Here is a 21,284-nt window from a genome sequence, read left to right as displayed (position 1 = left end):
GCGGGATGGGACCAAGTGCAAGAATGTTTCTACGCCAGACTCGCGGTGATCTCCAAACAAGCAGCAGCCCAGAAGTTATGTTACAGCCTGGATGAGATGTCGACTGTCCTTCTCTCTTCGGTCGGCTTTGCTCTGCTCAGGAACGAGCTTCGGCTCCAAAGCCGACAACAGTTGCAGATATCGACTATGAGGCAACAGTCACTGAATGCCGCATAGATCTGCGGCTCAACTAACTCAACACAGCTAGGATAGCTACTTATGTATTAGGATATTTAATATTAAGGTAATAAAATGGCGGCGAAGGTGTGGCTATTGGGGGAGGCTGGAGGCCATATATATAAAAAAAAGTGTAGTAGTGGTGTGTGGGTTTGTAGTAGTGGTGTGTAGTGGTGCTGAGGGTGGTAGAGTGTAGGTACACCCTCATCACACCACACCTAGAGACCAGGGAGGTATTGTTAGCTCATGAATCACTACACCTGGAGCACCCTGTGTACCTCCACACCAGAGGCAGCTGTGTGAGGCTGGCTGCCGGGCCGCACTCTGGCTGTGGGTGAGGCGGGACCCAGGGGAGTGCAGGGGCGGGGAGGTGCAGGGGCAGGTGTGGTGTGAGGGGGGTGTGGAGGTGGATATAGGTATGGGTAGGGGTGGTGTGGTGGAGTGCAGGAGGTGTGGGGTGTGAGAGAGGTGGGTGAGGGGTGAGGGTGTGGGGGTGGTGTGGGTGAGGGTGTGGGGTGTGGTGGGTATGGGTGGGGTGTGGGGTTGTGTGGGGTTGTGGGTGAGTGGGGTGGTGTGGGTGGGGTGTGGGGTGGTGTGGGGTGGGTGTGGGGGTGGTGTGGGGTGGTGTGGGGGTGGGTGTGGGGTGGTGTGGGTTGGTTGTGGGTGAGGGTGTGGGGGTGGTGTGGGTTGTGGGTGGGGTTGGGTGTGGGGTGTGGGGTTGGTTGTGGGGTTGGGGTTGGTTGGGTGGGGTTGGGGTTGGTGTGGGTGGGGTGTGGGGTTGGTGTGGGTGGGGTTGTGGGGTTGGTTGTGGGTTGGGGTGTGGGGTTGTAGTGAGGTGTGGGGTGGTGTGGTGAGGTGTGAGGGTTGGTGTGGGTGTGGGTGAGGTGTGGGGTGTGGTGTGGGTATGGGTGAGGGTGTGGGGGTGGTGTGTGGGTATGGGTGAGGGTGTGGGGTGGTGTGGGTGTGGTGTGTGGGGGTGGTGTGGGGTGGGGTGTGGGGGTGGTGTGGGTGAGGGTGTGGGGTTGTGGGTGTGGGTGGGGTTGGGTGTGGGTATGGGGTGGGGGTGTGGGGTTGGTTGTGGGTTGGGGCGGGTTTGGGAGAGGTGTGGGGGCGTGTGTTGTGTGTGTAGAGAAAGAAATAAAAGTATAATAATAATACAAAACAACAAACTGTTCCTGACACAAGGCTAGTGGCAGTGACTAGTGACCTGTGACTAGTGGCGGTGACTAGTGACTAGTGGCGGTGACTGGTGACCTAGTGACGGTGGCGTGACTGTGACCTGGTGACTAGTGGCGTGACTAGTGACCTGGTGACTGGTGGCGTGACTGGTGACCTGGTGACTGGTGGCGGTGACTAGTGACCTGGTGACTGGTGGCGGTGACTGGTGACCTGGTGACTAGTGGCGGTGCTAGTGACCTGGTGAGCTGGTGGCGGTGACTAGTGACCTGGTGACTGGTGGCGGTGACTGGTGACCTGGTGACCAGTGGCGGTGACTGGTGACTGGTGGCGGGTGGCCTGGTGAGCTTGGCGGTGACTGGTGACCTGGTGACTGGTGGCGGTGACTGGTGACCTGGTGACTGGTGGCGTGACTGGTGGCGTGACTGGTGACCTGGTGAGCCTGGTGAGCTGGCTGGTGGGCTGAGGTGCTGAGCCTGGTGACTGGGTGGTGACTGGTGGCGGTGACTGGTGGTGGCGGTGACTGGTGACCTGTGACTAGTGGCGGTGATGGGCTGGTGACCTGGTGACTGGTGGCGGTGACTGGTGGCGGTGACTAGTGGAGCTGGTGTGGTGCTGGTGGCGGTGGCGTGGCGTGAGTGGCGTGACTAGTGCCTGGTGACTAGTGGCGTGACTAGTGACCTGGTGACTAGTGGCGGTGACTGGTGACCTGGTGACTGGTGGCGGTGACTAGTGACGTGACTAGTGACCTGGTGACTGGTGGCGGTGACTGGTGACCTGTGGTGACTGGTGGCGGTGACTAGTGACGGTGACTGGTGAGCCGTGAGCTGGTGGCGGTGACTGGTGACCTGGTGGCTGGTGGCGGTGACTGGTGACCTGGTGACTGGTGGCGGTGGAGGCTGAGGCCTGGTGACTGAGTGGCGGTGACTGGTGACTGGTGGGCTGGTGGCGGTGGAGCTGGTGACGGTGGTGACCTGGTGGCTGGTGGCGGTGGTGACCTGGTGACTGGTGGCTGGGCTGGTGGCGGGACTGGTGGGCGGGCTGGTGGCCTGGTGACTGGTGGCGGGGCTGGTGACTGGTGGCGGTGACTAGTGACCTGGTGACAGTGGCGGTGACTAGTGACCTGGTGACTGAGTGGCGGTGAGCTGGTGACTGAGTGGCGGTGACGTGACCTGGTGATGAGTGGCGGTGACTGGTGTCGGGCAGACAGGATTTATATAATTTGTATAGAGAAACATTTATATTGAAGGGCTGGTGTGTACAGTGTAAGTTTACCTGGAGAACTAAATGTTTGTTTGGCGGCCAGTGTCATGTTCTTACTTGGCACGTATGGGGGGGTGTAATGGGCTGGAAGAAGGTGAGGAGGGGAGGGATGGTGTGAGGGTGGTGAGGGGAAGGGAGGGGGATGGTGTGGGGTGTGGTGAGGGAAGGGGGGATGGTGCAGGGTGGTGAGGGAAGGGGGGGATGGTGTGAGGGTGGTGAGGGAGGATGGTGTGAGGGTGGTGAGGGAAGGGGGGATGGTGTGGGGTGGTGAGGGAAGGGAGGGGGATGGTGTGAGGGTGTGGTGAGGGGAAGGGGGGGATGGTGTGAGGGTGGTGAGGGAAGGGAGGGATGGTGTGAGGGTGGTGGGAAGGGGGGGATGGTGTGAGGGTGGTGAGGGAAGGGAGGGGGGGGATGGTGTGAGGGTGGTGAAGGAAGGGAGGGATGGTGTGAGGGTGGTGGGAAGGGGGATGGTGTGGGGTGGTGAGGGAAGGAGGGATGGTGTGAGGGGTGGTGAAGGAAGGAGGGGGATGGTGTGAGGGTGGTGGGGAAGGGGAGGGGGATGGTGTGAGGGTGGTGAGGAAGGGGATGGTGTGAGGGGTGAGGGAAGGAGGGGATGGTGTGAGGTGGTGAGGGAAGGGAGGGGGTGGTATGAGGGTGGTGAGGGAGGGAGGGATGGTGTGGGGTGGTGAGGAAGGGAGGCGATGGTGTGAGGGTGGTGAAGAAAGGGAGGGTGGAGTGAGGGGCAGATGGGGTGTAAGGAAGAAGGGATGTGAGGTGGAGATGGTGGGGGCGGGCGGGGTGGGGGAGAGTGTTTTGAGGGTGACAGGGGTGGGGGAGGGGGCGTCTTAAGAAACGCTACCTGGTCTCAAACACACCTGGAGACGTCTTAATCACGTGACGTCACCACAAAGATCCAGGTATGATAAGTGGTCCAGCTGCTCTACCCCAGTGACGGGAGGACCAGTCACGGGAGGAATGTGAGGGTGGACCAGTGACAGAATGGTGGACCAGTGTCAGGGGTGGACCAGTGACAGGAGAGTGTGAGGTGGACCAGTGTGGGGTGGACCAGTGACAGGAGGAATGTGAGGGTGGACCAGTGTGAGGTGGACCAGTGACGGGAGGAATGTGAGGGTGGACCAGTGACGGGAGGAATGTGAGGGTGGACCAGTGTGTATGGACCAGTCTGTATGGATCAGTGTGTATGGACCAGTGTGTATGGATCAGTGTGTATGGACAGTGTGTATGGACCAGTGTGTATGGGATCAGTGTGTATGGACCAGTGTGTATGGACCAGTCTGTATGGACCAGTGTGTATGGACCAGTGTGTATGGACCAGTGTGTATGGACCAGTGTGTATGGACCAGTGTGTATGGATCAGTGTGTATGGACCAGTGTGTATGGACCAGTGTGTATGGATCAGTGTGTATGGACAGTGTGTGTGGACCAGTGTGTATGGACCAGTCTGTATGGACCAGTCTGTATGATCAGTGTGTATGGACCAGTGTGTATGGACCAGTGTGTATGGACCAGTCGTAGTGACCAGTGTAAGGGACAGTCTGTATGGACCAGTGTGGCGGGATCAGTATGGACCAGTGTGTATGGACCAGTGTGTATGGACTGTGGTGTGTATGATCAGTGTGTATGGACCAGTCGGCGGGACCAGTCTGTATGGACCAGTGTGTATGGATCAGTGTGTATGGACCAGTCTGATGGATCAGTGTGTATGGATCAGTCTGTATGGACCAGTCTGTGTGGACCAGTGTGTATGGATCAGTGTGTATGGACCAGTGGATGTATGGACCAGTGTGTATGGACCAGTCTGTATGGATCAGTGTGTGTGGACCAGTCGGCGGGACCAGTGTGGTGGATCAGTGTGTATGGACCAGTGTATGGACCAGTGTATGGACCAGTCTGTATGATCAGTGTGTATGGACCAGTCTGTGTGGATCAGTGTGTATGGACCAGTGTGTGGGACCAGTGTGTGTGGGACCAGTGTGTATGGACCAGTGGTATGGATCAGTGTGTATGGACCAGTGTGTTGGACCAGTGGCGGGACCAGTCTGTATGGATCAGTGTGTATGGACCAGTGTGTATGGATCAGTGTGTATGGACCAGTGTGTGTATGGACCAGTGTGAGGGACCAGTTCTGTGGATCAGTGTGTGGGGACCAGTCTGTATGGATCAGTGTGTATGGACCAGTCGTGGGACCAGTGTGTATGGATCAGTGTATGGACCAGTCTGTGTATGGACCAGTGTATGGATCAGTGTGTATGGACCAGTGTGTGGACCAGTTGTATGGATCAGTGTATGGACCAGTCTGTATGGATCAGTGTATGGACCAGTCTGTATGGACCAGTGTGTATGGATCAGTGTGTATGGACCAGTGTGTATGGACCAGTCTGTATGGATCAGTGTGAGGGACCAGTCTGTGGCGGATCAAGTGTGTATGGACCAGTCTGTATGGACCAGTGTGAGGGATCAGTGTGTATGGATCAGTGTGTATGGATCAGTGTGTATGGTTGAAATAGACTTGATTATATTAGAAAGTAAAGCTACATTATAAGCTGTGTGGTCTACAAGCTGTTCAGATTCCAGCGTTGAATGTGTCCCAATTTTTTTTAACAGGTTTAATTAGTGTTGTTGTTTGTATGGTATGACGGCAGGCTGTGAGTGAGTCTACTGTAGTGATGTGGTGTAGTGACAGTAACTCCTGTTGACAGTATGGCAGTGTGGGCTAGGAGGTACTTGATCTCTCTACTACTGCCGCTACTACCGCTACTACCTACTACTACTACTTTTTTTTTTTTAACGTGGCCTCCAGCCCCCAATAGCCACACCTTCGCCACCATTTATTTACCTTAATATTAAATATCCTAATACATAAGAAGCTATCCCATCTGTGTTAAATTAGTTGAGCGCAGATCTATGCGGCATTCAGTGACTGTAGCCTCATAGTCAATATCTGCAGCAGTTGTCGGAGTAGGGGCAGAAGCTCTCGTTCCCCTGAGGCAAAGCAAAGCGACCGAAGGAGAGAAGGACAGTCGACATCTCATCCAGGCTGTAACATAACCTGCTGCTGCTTGTTCGGAGATCAACTCCGTGAGTCTGGCGTAGAAACATCTTGCACTTGGGCCCATCCACCAGAGGTTGTGAACACTAGAGGAGTGAAGCTGCCTTGATCAACGTTTTGAATTCTCTCCCCATATGCCCTTCTCTTGTCGTTTTGTTCCCTCCTATGTGCAGCATCGAGAGCTAGGTTACGGTGACAAGTGGCCATGGGATCAAAATCCTGATGTCGAAGAAAGCTTGCTGTCCCCGCGTCCAGAATCTCGAGCACTGACGTCCACACGGGCTTGTTAGATGTGTTTGAAGTCCTGTGTTGGAAGATCTCACCATCCAGTGGAAGGAGGGTCGGTTCTACCATGACGTCCCGGCAGATTTCTTCAACATATTTGCTGTGAGATCCCTACCTGTCATGCCTCATGCATATGAAGCCCCACTTGCAGACCATGGCGTGACCGCCGTCATAGAAGAGCCACACACGCATTGGGAGGGGCAAACCATCTACTGGCCAACCGTACCTAAGAGCAATGGCATCTGTAAATTTTTGTTTGTTACATGAAACCATTTGCCCTTATCGGTAACGTAGTTAACCAGTTCGAGGCGCCCACCCGCGCTATAGCTACTTTTTTGTCAAATTCTTCGGAGCCAGCAGCAATAGTTGCTGCAACATGTCATTTTCAGTGCTGCCGATCTGTTGTAATGGACCTACGGATCTTATTTACTTGCTGGTGTCCACTTCTGTTGCATTCTGGGCTGCTAGTGGTCAGTGAGGGCTGCCGTGATTAAGTGAATTTTGATGTTCAGTGTCAGCAACTCCTTGGATTAGTTAGTCCCATCCTCCCAGTCTTGGTGGAAGTGCAAGAAGTGTTCTTCTGCTGGGGTTGGAGTCAGGTGTTTCTACTCAGTTTGGGAAACGAACTTGACACTGATAGCTTCTTCCAGAGGGTGGAGGATGGGTCCGATCTCAGGGATGGTACGCATCAGGTAGTTCCAGCGATGCTTGACCTGTGGTGAATGCTGCAAAGGCCGCATGTGGTTTGTGTTAGCAATCTCAGAGAGAGTGGATTTCTTGTAACCCACTCTATTCACCTTTCCTGCTACGTACTGGTCTTGAAGTCTGTAGTGCCACCACACGCCTAGATGTCTTTGGCCGTCTCTAGTTATTTTGACCTCACTTCCGCCAAAAACCTCCAAAGCCCGTTCATAATGTTCTGGCTTCACACTATAACCATTCCCCCACTCACACACCTACACTACTACCTCTCACTCACTCACCCCACACCAATACCACTCCTCTACACCACTCCCCACTCCTCCACACCACCCCCCTCACCCCTCTCACCACCAACCAAGGCAGGTTGTGGCTGTGGAGTTCAAATCACTGACAGATAGAAATGTACAGCAGTGAATGACAGCAACAGTGGCTAGAGAGCCTCACTGTCTCGCCCGGCATGTGGAGTGAGAGGTGAGTGAGGTGAACTGAGGGAGTGAGAGAGGAGGTGAACTGAGGGAGTGAGGAGGTGAGTGAGGTGAACTGAGGGGAGTGAGAGGTGAGGAGGTGAACTGAGAGAGTGGAGGGGTGAGTGAGGTGAATTGAGGGAGGAGATGGGAGGGAGGTGAACTGGGGAGTGAGAGGAGGGAGGTGAACTGAGGGAGTGAGGGGATGAGGAGGTGAACTGAGGGAGTGAGAGGGAGTGAGAATTGAGGGGAAGTGGAGAGGGAGGAGGTGAACTGAGGGAGGGAGAGGTGAGGAGGAACTGAGGAGGGAGAGGTGAGTGAGGTGAACTGAGGGAGGGGAGGGGAGTGAGGTGAATCAGGGAGTGAGAGGTGAGTGAGGTGAACTGAGGGAGGGGAGAGGTGAACTGAGGGAGTGAGAGGTGAGTAGGTGGAACTGAGGAGGAGAGGAGTGAGGAACTGGAGGGGTGGAGAGGTGAGGGAGGGGTGAACTGAGGGAGTGAGGGGGTAGTGGGAGGGTGAGTGAGGAACTGAGGGAGGAGAGAGAGTGAGGTGAACTGTACCTGTCACACACACACACACACACACACACACTTTGCATCTGATGACTGTGTGTGAAGTTGAGGTGCCACCACATTCTTCCTCGGGTCGGACCTGTGGCCACTACAGGTCCTCGACAGGTCCAGTTCACTCTGTCAGTTTCATTGTTGGTGTGATGGCTGGGAGGACCTGGTGGGTGTCGGGATGTTTGTCATGGGGAGGAGGAGGAGGAGAGGTAAGGGTCTGGGAGGTGAATACAGGAAGGAGGAGGAGGAGGAGGAGGTAGTCTGGAGGTGAATACAGGAAGGGAGGAGGAGGAGGAGGAGGAGGAGGTAAGGGTTTTGGAGGTGAATACAGGAAGGGAGGAAGGAGGAGAGTAAGGGGTCTGGGAGGTGAATACTGGAAGGGAGGAGAGGTGGTCTGGAGGTGAATACAGGAAGGGAGGAGGAGGAGAGGAGGAGGTAAGGGCCTGGAGGTTTATAAAGGAGGAGGAGAGGAGGGAGGGGTCTGGGAGGTGAATACAGGAAGGGAGGAGGAGAGGAGGGTGGGTCTTGGAGGTGAATACAGGAAGGGGAGGGGAGGAGGAGAGGTAAGGGTCTTGAGGTGAATACAGGAAGGAGGGAGGAGGAGGAGGAGAGGTAACTGGGAGGTGAATACAGGAAGGGGGGGAGGAGGGGAGGAGAAAAAAGGAGTTAGAGGGAGAGAGGAAGAAAGTGAGACGAGAGGAGAGGGAAGGAGGGAAGTGGGATACCTCACAGACAAATATTAAATCATTATACCTTTCTAACACTTATAATTTATCGTCAAACCTCTTGTCGGCCTGATACTTTCTCCCCAGTACTAATGAAAGTTTAAAGTTGGTAAGGGGGCTGAGGTGAAGGAGGGGTGGAGGAGGTGAGGGGTGAGGGGAGGGGAGGTGAGGTGAGAGGGGTGGGGGGTGAGGGAGGGTGAGGGAGGGGTGTGGGTGGGGGGCTGGGGTGGAGGGAGGTGAGGTGAGGGAGGGTGGGGGTTGGGGCTGGTATAATGAGGTTATGTTGTGTTGTTTGTATATATCAGGGTTTATTTATGAGAGGTGTGTGTGTGTGTGTGTGTGTGTGTGTGTGTGTAATATTGTCATAATAATTAACGGTTTATAGAGCTTGACAGTCAGAAGGCTCAAAATATACAGTTACATAACTGGGGAATGGGTCACTGGATGACCAATAATATACAAGTAACATAAGTGATACAAATAAGATATATAATAACAAGGTGGGGAGAAGGTCATACTACAGGGCATTTCAACATAGTGACAGTGTAAAAGTAAGATGGCTGGGAGTGAACACACTGGTTGATTACGAGTTGTTGATAATTCATGGTTGGGACTGGGCTGTTCTTATAGCGATCAGCACGTGCTAGTATGGGCTGGATGATATTGATATTGAAATAATTTATTTAGCCAGAAAAACACAGATACAGAGTGGATAATAATAACAATATTAACATGGCTGAGCCAGTTGAGAACCTGAGCTCTCTTTGAGGCACCTGATATATACTATACATTTATCTCAAGGAAGTATTATGTAACATTTAGTATCATCTGGAATAGTACAATAGCATGGTGGTAAAACAACCCTATTGTAATACTTAGTTATCACTTATATTTTTTTTTACATTTATATTATAAGTATATACATAGTTTACAGTAGAGTTGATATACATTAATATGATAAGGGAGGGAAGCAATACAACATGGGTTGTGTTAAGGTGGAGCAAGAGGCCAGACACGGTCAGTATCATGTCTTGACGGCAAATATATAATTATTGCAATGGTAGTTTATATCTACATAATATATGATACAATGGTTTTGGTGGTACAATAAAAGTAAGAATATAAAGTAAGTACTTACAAAAATATTAATACCTAGACAATAGATATTTTTAGAGATGATTTAAAGGAAGGGAGCGTAGTCTTAGCTGGGGTGGATGGGGGTAAGTTGTTCCATACCTTCACACTATGATATTTTATGGAGGTCTGGGACTGAGAGGAGCGCATGGGAGGTGGTCTTAGTAGCTCTGGGTGTCGAACAGCAATTTGTGAACGAGGGATCTCAGGTGGGAGCAGGTGACGCTGTCGAGGATGGTGCAGAAGCTTCTCCCTAAACTGATCATCGTGATGATGAGAGAGCCGAGAGGGTCAGTGTGTTGAGCGCTTCTTGATAAGTGGAGTAGAAGAGGGAGAGAATAATCTGTCTCCTCCTCTGCACTCCTTCCAGGAGTCCCCGTTGTGTAGCAGTTAAGGAGGAAGACCAGGCAGGGGAGGCATTGGTGAGCTCAGGCGACGGAGTGTGTGTGTGTGTGTGTGTGTGTGTGTGTGTGTGTGTGTGTGTGTGTGTGTGTGGAGAGACAACATCTACCTCCTCCAAGTGAGAGATAAAGGTGCGGTATTAATTAGTGTTGAGGTACACCTGACTTGAGGCTCGTAATTAGTTTTATATTGTTCATAACATTGTGAGAAACTTTCTTCTTCTTCTCGTAACCTACTGAAGGATGACAAAATATGGGTCACCTGATGATTAACACCCTAGCGCTACCAGGGAGTTAGGTTAGGTTAGGTTAGGTTAGGTTAGGTTAGGTTAGGTTTGTTAATCTTAAGGTGTAATGACTGGACACCTTCTGGGAGACTCTTGCAGTTATTGTTTTTTAACAACAGAACTTGTGGAGAGACGCCACCTTACACAGGGAACTGATGATCACACACACACACACACACACACACACACACACAGCCACGGATCTACCTGACAACCTCAACCTGACTTGCTTCTCCTCCCGTCCCCCCGCCCACACCCCCCACGAGAATGACGGCCACACAGGTAAAACAAAGGTGACCCCACGACGCTTGTTACCACGCTCACACCACGCCTTCACCACCACGCCAACACCACGCCCACCACCACGCCACAAACGCTCACCACCACGCCCACCACCACGTTCACCACCACGCCCACCACCACCACCACGCCCACCACCACGCCCACCACCACGCCCACCACGCTCACCACCACGCCCACCACCACGCTCACCACCACGCCCACCACGCCCACCACCACGCCCACCACGCCCACACCACACCAACACACGCCCACTACCACGCCCACCACCACGCCTACCACCACGCCCACCACCACGCTCACTTCCTGCTGACACCTTGACCAGCGGGAAGTAGCCTAGTGTTAAGTGTAGGATTGTCTCTCCCTCACTATGATGAGTGGTGAGAGGGAGCATACCAGAGTGGGCGAGAAGTGAAGAGTAGTGGAGGAGAGGCTGGAGGTAGGAGGTGGATGAGAGGCTGGAGGTAGTGGAGGTGGGATGAGAGGCTGGAGGTAGAGGTGGGATGAGAGGCTGGAGGTGGAGGTGGATGAGAGGCTGAGGTGGAGGTGGGATGAGAGGCTGGAGGTAGGTGGAGGGGATGAGGCTGGAGGTGGAGGTGGGATGAGGCTGGAGGTAGTGGAGGTGGATGAGAGGCTGGAGGTAGTGGAGGTGGATGAGAGGCTGGAGGTGGTGGAGGGGATGAGAGGCTGGAGGTAGTGGAGGTGGATGAGAGGCTGGAGGTAGTGGAGGGGATGAGAGGCTGGAGGTAGTGGAGGTGGATGAGAGGCTGGAGGTAGTGGAGGTGGATGAGAGGCTGGAGGTAGTGGAGGTGGATGAGAGGCTGAGGTAGGGAGGACGAGGGAAACATAAAGCAAACTCCGGAGAGGAAAAAAAAATAAAGTGAGGGGGAAGGAGAGAGAGAGAGGGAAGGAGAAAGGGGAGAGAGAGAGAGAGAGAGAGAGAGAGAGAGAGTACAGGAAGGAGACACAAAGAGAGGAGGGGAGAAGAAAGGGCGGGAAGAAGGAGCAGACGACGTGTAAAATAGTGAATGAGAACTTTAACACAAGAGAGGAGGAGGAGGAGGGAGGGTCAGTGGGAGGGTGAAGGGGGAGTTGAGGGCAGGAGGAGGAGGTGGATGGAGGGGAAGAAGAAGAAGGAGGAAGAGGAAGAGTAAAAGAAGAGAATTGTGTGCCTGGACAAACATCAGTACAATAGTCACCGCATCGAGGGCACAAGAGGGTTAGTGCAGGAGGTGTAATGTTGGTCCCAAAACTGTCTCTACTGGGGTGATCGATGGATGCCTCAATGAACACTGTGACTCCTGTTGTCTCGGTGGGGTTGTCAAATCCTTCGTCCATTGTGTCATATTTTTCAACACAATTGTATATATTTTTTTTTGAGTGACTTTTACTTCTTCGGAAATAATAATTAGAGTATATTATTTTCCTATTGATATATAATGTATTTAAGGACTTTTATTATTAATATACAACTGATGAGAAGTTATTAGGTGAGGGTCAGCATCACCATGACTGAGCCCGGATGTTGAGTTTGGTTTAATCTCTCTCTCTCAGTGTATTCTGGTGGACTACATGATGTGGGTGGTGAGAGGGAGGGAGGTGGGAGGGAGTGTAATGGTGGGGAGAGGGAGGGAGGTGTGGTGGTGGGGAGAGAGAGGGAGTGTGGTGGGGAGGGAGGGAGGGGTGAGAGGGAGGGAGGGGAGGATGGTGAGAGGGAGGGAGGTGTGTGGGGGTGAGAGAGAGGAGGTGTGGTGGTGGAGAGGGAGGGAGGTGTGTGGGTGGGGAGAGGGGAGGAGTGTGTGGTGGGTGAGAGGGGAGGAGGTGGTGGTGAGAGGGGAGGGGAGTGTGTGGTAGAGGGAGGGAGTGTGTGGTGGTGGTGGGAGAGGGGAGGGAGGTGTGGGGTGGTGGTGAGAGGGAGGGAGGTGTGGTGGTGGTGGAGGAGGGGAGGGGAGGTGGTGGTGAGAGGGGAGGGAGGTGGGATGGTGGAGAGGGAGGGAGTGTGTGGGTGAGAGGGAGGGAGGTGTGGTGGGAGAGGGAGGGAGTGGGGTGGTGGGAGAGGGAGGGAGGTGTGTGGTGTGAGGGGAGGGAGTGTGTGGTGGTGAGAGGGAGGGAGTGTGTGGTGGTGAGAGGGAGGGAGTGTAAGTTATATGAGAGTACTGGAAAGAAAGAGTGAGAGGAGTGTGTGAGAGTGATAGCACACACACACACACACACAACAACACACACACACACACACACACACACACACACGCGAGAAAGAGAGAGTAGATATGAGGGTTATAAATTATCTTTGCAATTTTACAATGTTTTGCATTAGTGTTGTGTTAATGTTGTCTCAGTGTTGTGTTAATGTTGTTTCAGTGTTGTGGTGTGTTGTCTCAGTGTTTTGTTAATGTTGTCTCAGGGTGTTAATGTTGTCTCAGTGTTGTCTTTAGTGTTGTCTTAGTGTTGTCTTAGTGTTGTCTTTATGTTGTGTTAGTGTCTTTTGTGTTGGGTTGTCTTGTTTTAGTGTTGTCTTTGTGTTGTGTTGTGTTGTGTTGTAGTGTCTCTGCTTCTCCTTTCGCCTTCAACATAACACGTAACATTATTTTCTTTTTTTTTGGTCTTCACCTCTGTTGTCGTGGTTGTTGTAGAAGAGAACAAGAGGTAGTACAAGAGGAACACTCAAGGAGGAGGAGAGAGCCATAGTTTTTCACCTGTCCTGTCCTGGTGCCTTAGGTGTCTCTTGTCCCTAGTAGCTTGGTGGCAGGTAGAGTCCAGTGTGTGAGGTTTTTTTGCCTTGGGCGTCACAGATGGTGGTAGACGGTGATGAAAGGAAGCTAACGGTCCCCTCCCTCCATCCATCCCTTCTACACACTGATCACTGGTAGGAGTCACTGTCCTGCCTCCCGGTGCTCTGTCCTGCCTCCCGTGTCCTGCTCTGTCCTGCCTCCCGTGTGCTGCTCTGTCCTGGCTCCTGTCCTCATCTGTCCTGCCTCTGTGTCCTGCTCTGTCCTGCCTCCTGTGTTGCTCTTCCTGCCTCCCGTGTCCATCTGTCCTGCCTGTGTCTCCTATGTTCCTGGCCTCCCGTGTCCCTGCTCTGTCCTGCCTCCTGTGTCCTGCTTCCTGTCCTGCCCTGTGTCCTGCTCTGTCCTGCCTCCCGTGTCCTGCCTGTCCTGCTTTCACACCAGTCATCAGTGTTTTGTTGACTCTCACGTCTTGGGGTAGTGAGAGGTGGGGAGGGAAGTAGTGGAGGGTGAGGGAAGGTAGAGAGGGGTGAGGGAAGGTGAGGAGGTGAGGGATGTAGTGAGGGTGAGGGGTGGTAGTGAGGGGGTGAGGGAAGTGGGAGAGGTGAGAGGGAAGGTAGTGAGGGGTGAGGGAAGGTAGTGAGGGGTGAGGAAGGTAATGAGAAGTGAGGGAAGATAGTGAGAGGTGAGGGAAGGTAGTGAGGGGTGAGGGAAGGTAGTGAGGGGTGAGTGGGGTGAGGAGGGTAGGAAGGTAGGAGAGGTGGAAGGTAGAGGGGTGAGGGAAGGTAGTGATGAGGTAGGGGGAGTGGAGGTGAGAAGGTAGTAAGGAGGAGGGAAGGTAATGAGAGGAGGGTGCCAGTGACATACTGGTACAGAATGAGGCATGACAGTCTTAGATTCCCCCTCCAGTTGAGTCATCTTCCGGCGATTATATGAATGTCCGGTCTGTCATTCAAGTGTTTTAATGTTTAAAAGAATAGTTCTATATCGTAACGTCATTTGTAGAGAGGTTCGTGGGTGTGTGTGAGAGAGAGTTCGTGCAGCACCACAGACGGTAGGTTGTGTAGTGACGGAAGCAATACCAGCGGGCAGTGAGGGCAAACTCCTAAGGGGGTATTGTGCACGCAGTTAGTCTCTATTGTGCACCCTAGGGCCCTTTGTGCACCCCCTACTGTGCTCTCTTACCTGCCCCCTCACCCCTCTCACTCGTTCCTCTCCATACTCACCTTTCATCTCTGCATACCTGGCCCCTCTCCCCTGCCCTCTCCCTGCCCGACCTACCTACTGTGCCGGCCATTTAAACCTGCGCACACACACACACACACACACACGCATACATACATACATACATACATACATACATACACACACATACATACATACATGCATACATACATACATACATACACACATACATACACACATACATACATACATACATACATACACATACATACGCACACACGCACACACATACATATAGTACACACACACACACATACATACATACATACATATACACACACGCGCACGCACAAACACGCGCACGTACACACACACACACACACACACACACACACACACACACACACACACACACACACACACACACACACGCTCACCATGTACGTGTTTTTCACATACACACACGTACACACAAACATACAAAGACAAAGAGAGAGAGAGAGAGAGAGAGAGAGAGAGAGAGAGAGAGATGAAGTTTGCGTGCGTATCTTAACCTGCAGAACATTGAGAGAGGTTCTGCGTGTTAGTCGTATACCAGAGCATCATTTTACGAAAGGTGTTGCTTGCAAAGATACGTTACTTGCGGTTGTCGACGAGTTGAACACAGAGAGAGAGAGAGAGAGAGAGAGAGAGAGAGAGAGAGAGAGAGAGAGAGAGAGAGAGAGAGAGAGAGAGAGAGCAGGGAAACAGTCTTGCGTGCGATACATTATCTAGAGCAGCATTGCGACATATTTAGCGTGCAAGGAGACAGTTTGCGTGTGTCGTAGGCCCTGCGTGCAATAGTTGTGTGAGTGATGCAAGGTAAAGTAACCTCAACCCAGCTGTCCTCGTGGTGGTACTGGTGACCGTGTGTCCTCGAGGTGGTACTGGTGACCGTGTGTCCTCGAGGTGGTACTGGTGACCGGTTGTCCTCGAGGTGGTACTGGTGACCGTGTGTCCTCGAGGTGGTACTGGTGACCGTGTGTCCTCGAGGTGGTACTGGTGAATCGGTCGTCCTCGAGGTGGCATTGGTTACTGGTCGTCCGAGGTGGCACTGGTGACCGGTCGTCCTCGAGGTGGTACTGTGACTGGTCGTCCTCGTGGTACTGGTGACCGGTCGTCCCTGTGGTGGTATCGGTGACCGGTCGTCCTCGAGGTGGTACTCGGGTTAATGGTCGTCCTCGAGGTGGTACTGGTGACCGGTCGTCCTCGAGGTAGTACTTCAGGACTGGTCGTCCGAGGTGGTACTGGTGACTGGTCGTCCCTGGAGGGGTGGTGCACGGTGACTTGGCCGTCCTCGAGGTGGTACTGGTGACCGGTTGTCCCCGAGAGGTGGTACTGGTGACCGGTCGTCCCCGAGGTGGTAATTGTGGACCGGCTGTCCTCGAGGTGGTGGTACTCAGACCGGTTGTCCTCGAGGTGGTACTGGTGAGCGGTCGTCCGAGGTGGTACTGGAGACCGGCTGTTCTCGAGGTAGTACTGGTGACCGGTCGTCCTCGAGGTGGTACTGGTGATCGTGTCCCTCGAGGTGGTACTGGTGACCGGCTGTTCTCGAGGTGGCATTGGTGACCGGTCGTCCTCGAGGTGGTACTGCGACCGGTCGTCCTCTAGGTGGTACTGGTGACCGGTCGTCCTCGAGGTGGTACTGGTGACCCTATCGTCCCGGAGGTGGTACTTGGTGACCGGTCGTCCGAGGTGGCACTGGTGACCGTGTGCCCCTCGAGGTGGTGCTGGTGACCGGTCGTCCTCGAGGCGGTACTGGTGACCGTGTGTCCTCGAGGTGGTACTGGTGACCGGTCGTCCTCGAGGTGGTACTGGTGACCGGTCGTCCTCGAGGTGGTACTGGTGACCGGTTGTCCTCGAGGTCTTGTCTCTTCTCACAAGCAAGACCTCTCTCTCTCTCTCTCTCTCTCTCTCTCTCTCTCTCTCTCTCTCAAATGCAGTGTCCTTATTTTTTCACTTCCTTAATTGCTATTTTTCCTTATTCTCTCTTCTTCTTTGTGTCCATATTTACGTCCTAATTATCGTGTTTTTTCCTTCTTCCCCTTCCTCATATTTCTTTTGTTACTCCTGTTCCTCCTGTTCCTCCTCCTCCTCCTTGCATCTCTTTCGTTATCAATCATTGTGTCTGGTTCTGGTTGACTTATATCCGCACCATTGTCTGGTCTCGGTGTTGCTGTTCACTCTCTCCCTCAAGCGACATGTTGCAGTCTTCTTAATTTACGATATTCAATTTGGTTGTGTAGTTTGTTGCATATGTTGCCTATATCGTGCACGGTTGTCTACTTGTGTTGCTGTAGGGGAGGTGTCCGGTTCCCTGTTGCCCCTCCCCCCTCTCCCCCTCCTCTGCTTGTGTGTGCCCCCTCTGTTACTGCCTTCTTTTACCTTCTCCTGCTGTCATCATTGTTTTGTTGCTGTGAGTGTGTGTGTGTGTGTGTGTGTGTGTGTGTGTGTGTGTGTGTGTGTGTGTGTGAGATAATAATAATTAACGGTTTATTGAAAGAGCATAGCAGCCAGAAGGCTGAAAATATACAGTTACATAATTGGGGAATGGGTTTCGATTTACAAATAATATACAAGTAACATAAGTGATACAAATAAGATATATTATAACTAGATGGGGAAAAGCTCAAACTACAGGGCATTTCAACATAGTGACAGTGCAAGGAGTAGTGTTTACTGGGAATGAATACACTGGTCTATTACAAGTTATTGATAATTTTTACAATGGTTGGGACTGGGCTGTTCTTATAGCGATCAGTTCGTGCACGTATGGGCTGGATGCGGTTGTGGTGTCGAACAGCAATTCTCGGGCTAGGGATCTCAGGTGGTAGTAGGAGCCGGTGTCGAGGATGAACATAAGAACATAAGAATGGAGGAAACTGCAGCGGGCCTATTGTCCCATACTGGGCAGTCCCGTTTACACCCAACCCCTATTGCTCATATATGCATCCAACCAATGTTTGAAGCTATTCAGCATATTCGAGTTAATGATGATATTTGGTAACTTGTTCCATTCATCCACTACTCTGTTTCCAAACCAGTGTTTACCTATTTCACACCTAAATCTAAATTTGTCTAATTTAAAACCATTGTTACGAGTTCGCTCATGGTTGGATAGTTTGAGTACCTTTGTAATGTCCCCTTTGTTTAGCCCTGACTTCCACTTAAACACCTCTATCAGGTCGCCCCTCGCTCTACGCCTCTCAAGGGAGTGCAAATTAAGATGCTTTAACCTGTCTCTATACTGTACTCAAGGTTCCTAATGCCTGGGATTAGTCTTGTCATTCTCCTCTGAATTCTTTCCAAGGATTCTATATTCATTCTGTAATACGGTGACCAGAACTGAACTGCGTAATCCAGGTGTGGTCTCACAAGAGCAAGATACAGTTTTAGGATGACCTCGCTAGTCTTGTAACTAACACTCCTTTGTATGAACCCAAGTACTTTATTAGCCTTGTTGCGAGCAAAAACACATTGTTAACTTGGCTTTAGGTTCCTACTTATCATTACTCCTAAATCTCTCTCTCAGTCGGATTTCTCTATGGCATCCTTGTTCATCTGGTATCTGGTTTCCCTGTTTCATCTCCTATACTGAGTACTTTACATTTGTCCACGTTGAATTTCATCTGCCATTTTTCAGACCATTCGAAAAATTTGTTTAGATCTTCCTGTAGTTTTGCTGAGTCCTCATCAGATTTAATAACACGTTCTATTTTAGTGTCATCAGCAAATTTACTTATGTTGTTGTCTACGCCTATATCTATGTCGTTTATGTATATAATAAATAATAATGGTCCAAGTACTGAGCCTTGGGGAACTCCACTTGTGACGTTGGTCCAATGGGACTTAGTACCATTAATGCTCACTCGCTGTTTCCTGTCCTGTAACCACGCCCTAATCCATTTAAGGATATTACCTTTGATGCCATGTGCTTCTACCTTTCTAATTAGTCTTTCGTGGAGGACTCTGTCGAAGGCTTTGCTAAAGTCGAGATATACCACATCATAATTGTGCCCCTCGTCCACCGATTCGAAAACTGATGAAAAGAATGTTAATAGATTAGTTAGACATGAACGTCCGCTTGTGAAGCCATGCTGGGAATCATTGATCAATCGGTGCTTCTCCAGGTGATTTTGAATAGAGTTTGAAATGATTGCTTCCAGTAATTTGCCTACTATTGATGTTAGACTGATTAAGCGGTAGCTAGAGGGTGCAGAAGCTTCTCACCACTTGCAGATGAGGTCGTGGTGATGGTCAGTGAGAGTCGAAAGGGTCAGTGTGTTGAAATGCCTTTCTTGATATGTGGAGTAGGAAGGGAGAGAATAATCTGCATGCCCTGTTTTGCACTTTTTTGTGTGTGTGTGTGTGTGTGTGTGTGTGTGTGTGTGTGTGTGTGTGTGTGTGTGTGTGTGTGTGTGCGTGCGTGCGTGTGTGTGTGGAGGTGGTAAAGTGCTGCGCCTACAATTAATCCACCTGTGTTAGTGTTTTCAGTGTGTCTAAGATGTGATACGTATGGAACAATGTTATTTAATATATATATATATATATATATATATATATATATATATATATATATATATATATATATATATATATATATATATATATATATATATATATCAGTATAGAGAGAGTATATCAGTATATATATATATATATATATATATATATATATATATATATATATATATATATATATATATATATATATATATTTACTATTATACGGGAACTTCAAGTAATGAATACATTGAAGACTCTTGATATATGAGTTGTAGGGAGCTGAGAATATCTGTAAAGTTGCACGTATATCGAGCAGTGGTCCTTCCCACCCTGCTATATGGCAGTGAGACATGGGTCACATACAGGAGGCACCTCAAGGCACTTGAAAACTTTCACCAACGTAGTCTACGTTCCATCCTCCGAGTTCACTGGGAAGACAAAAGAACAAATGCCAGTATTCTTGCTGACACCAACTGTAGGAGCACCGAGGCTACCATTATCCATGAACAACTACGCTGGACTTGCCATGTTACCCGCATGGACGACAGTAGACTGCCAAAGTAGCTACTTTACATCACCTAACGAATAGTAAACGTAACACTGGGGGGAAACTGAAAAGGTATAAGGATAGTCTTAAGACAAACCTGAAAAGGTGCCAAATCGACCCCCTCACCTGGGAGACGATTACTCCACACCGTAACGCTTGGGGGAACACCACACGAGAAGGTGTCAATATTTCCGAGTTAGCCCGACTACAAACCGAGGCAGACAAGCGCCAACACCGGAAAGACGCTGCCGCCGCCCCTCCCGCACTAGATGTAGCCCTCCACATGTGCAACATCAGTAAACAACTCTGCCGGCCCCGTATTAGCCTCTTTAGTCACCTCAGAGCTCACCAACGAAGGTGACATCTTTAATAACTCATATCATTGTATCATAGCTGGATGATCGTCATACTCGATTCCGAGTGACAGCAAAGCAGTAGTAGTATTGTAACAGTGATCATTGTTACAGTTTATTATTGGATGCCTGGACATATTGTATAATAGTTAATGATGATGAATATTACATTAACAACAAATTCCAGACAGTATAACAACAACAACAACACCCAGTATGTATAACAACAACAACAACACCCAGACAGTATAACAACAACAACAACACCCAGACAGTATAACAACAACAACAACACCCAGACAGTATAACAACAACAACAACACCCAGACAGTATAACAACAACAACAACACCCAGACAGTATAACAACAACAACAACACCCAGACAGTATAACAACAACAACAACACCCAGACAGTATAACAACAACAACAACACCCAGACAGTATAACAACAACAACAACACCCAGACAGTATAACAACAACAACAACACCCAGACAGTATAACAACAACAACAACACCCAGACAGTATAACAACAACAACAACACCCAGACAGTATAACAACAACAACAACACTCCAGACAGTATAACAACAACAACAACACCCAGACAGTATAACAACAACAACAACACCCAGACAGCATAACAACAACAACAACACCTAGACAGTATAACAACAACAACAACACCCAGACAGTATACAACAACACAACAACACTCCAGACAGTATAACAACAACAACAACACCCAGACAGTATAACAACAACAACAACACCCAGAGACAGTATAAACAAATAAAATAACACCCAGACAGTATAACAACAACAACAACACCCAGACAGTATAACAACAACACCCAGTCAGTATAACAACAACACTCCAGACAGTATAACAACAACACCCAGACAGCATAACACAACACCCAGTCAAGTATAACAACAACACCAGTCATTATAATAACAACACCCAGACAGTATAACAACAACACCCAGTCAGCATAACAACACCCAGACAGTATAACAACAACACCCAGACAGTATAACAACAACACCCAGTCAGTATAAGAACAACACCCAGACAGTATAACAACAACACCCAGTCAGTATAACAACAACACCCAGACAGTATAAGAACAACACCCAGTCAGTATAACAACAACACCCAGACAGTATAACAACAACACCCAGTCAGTATAACAACAACACCCAGACAGTATAACAACAACACCCAGACAGTATAACAACAACACCCAGTCAGTATAAGAACAACACCCAGTCAGTATAACAACAACAACACCGGACGTTGCTCAGCGCACAGTGTCACAGAAGGAGTTAGGATGTTAC

At 50.5% G+C, this 21,284-nt stretch overlaps 1 protein-coding gene across 1 annotated transcript; it reads right to left on the bottom strand.

Moving 5' to 3' along the window:
- Positions 1 to 1,514: 1,514 nt before the first annotated feature.
- LOC121866874 (extensin-3-like) lies at positions 1,515 to 15,565 on the bottom strand. Its single transcript, XM_042366614.1, has 3 exons — positions 15,369 to 15,565; positions 2,170 to 2,584; positions 1,515 to 1,961 (listed from the first exon to the last, which is right to left on the bottom strand). The coding sequence occupies exons 1-3, from the start codon at positions 15,563 to 15,565 to the stop codon at positions 1,515 to 1,517; spliced, it is 1,059 nt and encodes a 352-aa protein (XP_042222548.1).
- Positions 15,566 to 21,284: the final 5,719 nt, after the last annotated feature.

The sequence above is a fragment of the Homarus americanus genome, unplaced genomic scaffold (assembly GCF_018991925.1).
Source record: "Homarus americanus isolate GMGI-L3 unplaced genomic scaffold, GMGI_Hamer_2.0 scaffold23166, whole genome shotgun sequence".
Lineage (NCBI taxonomy): Eukaryota > Metazoa > Arthropoda > Malacostraca > Decapoda > Nephropidae > Homarus > Homarus americanus.
The sequence above is the reverse complement of the archived record's forward strand: the minus strand, read 5'-3'. Positions and strand labels throughout refer to the sequence as shown.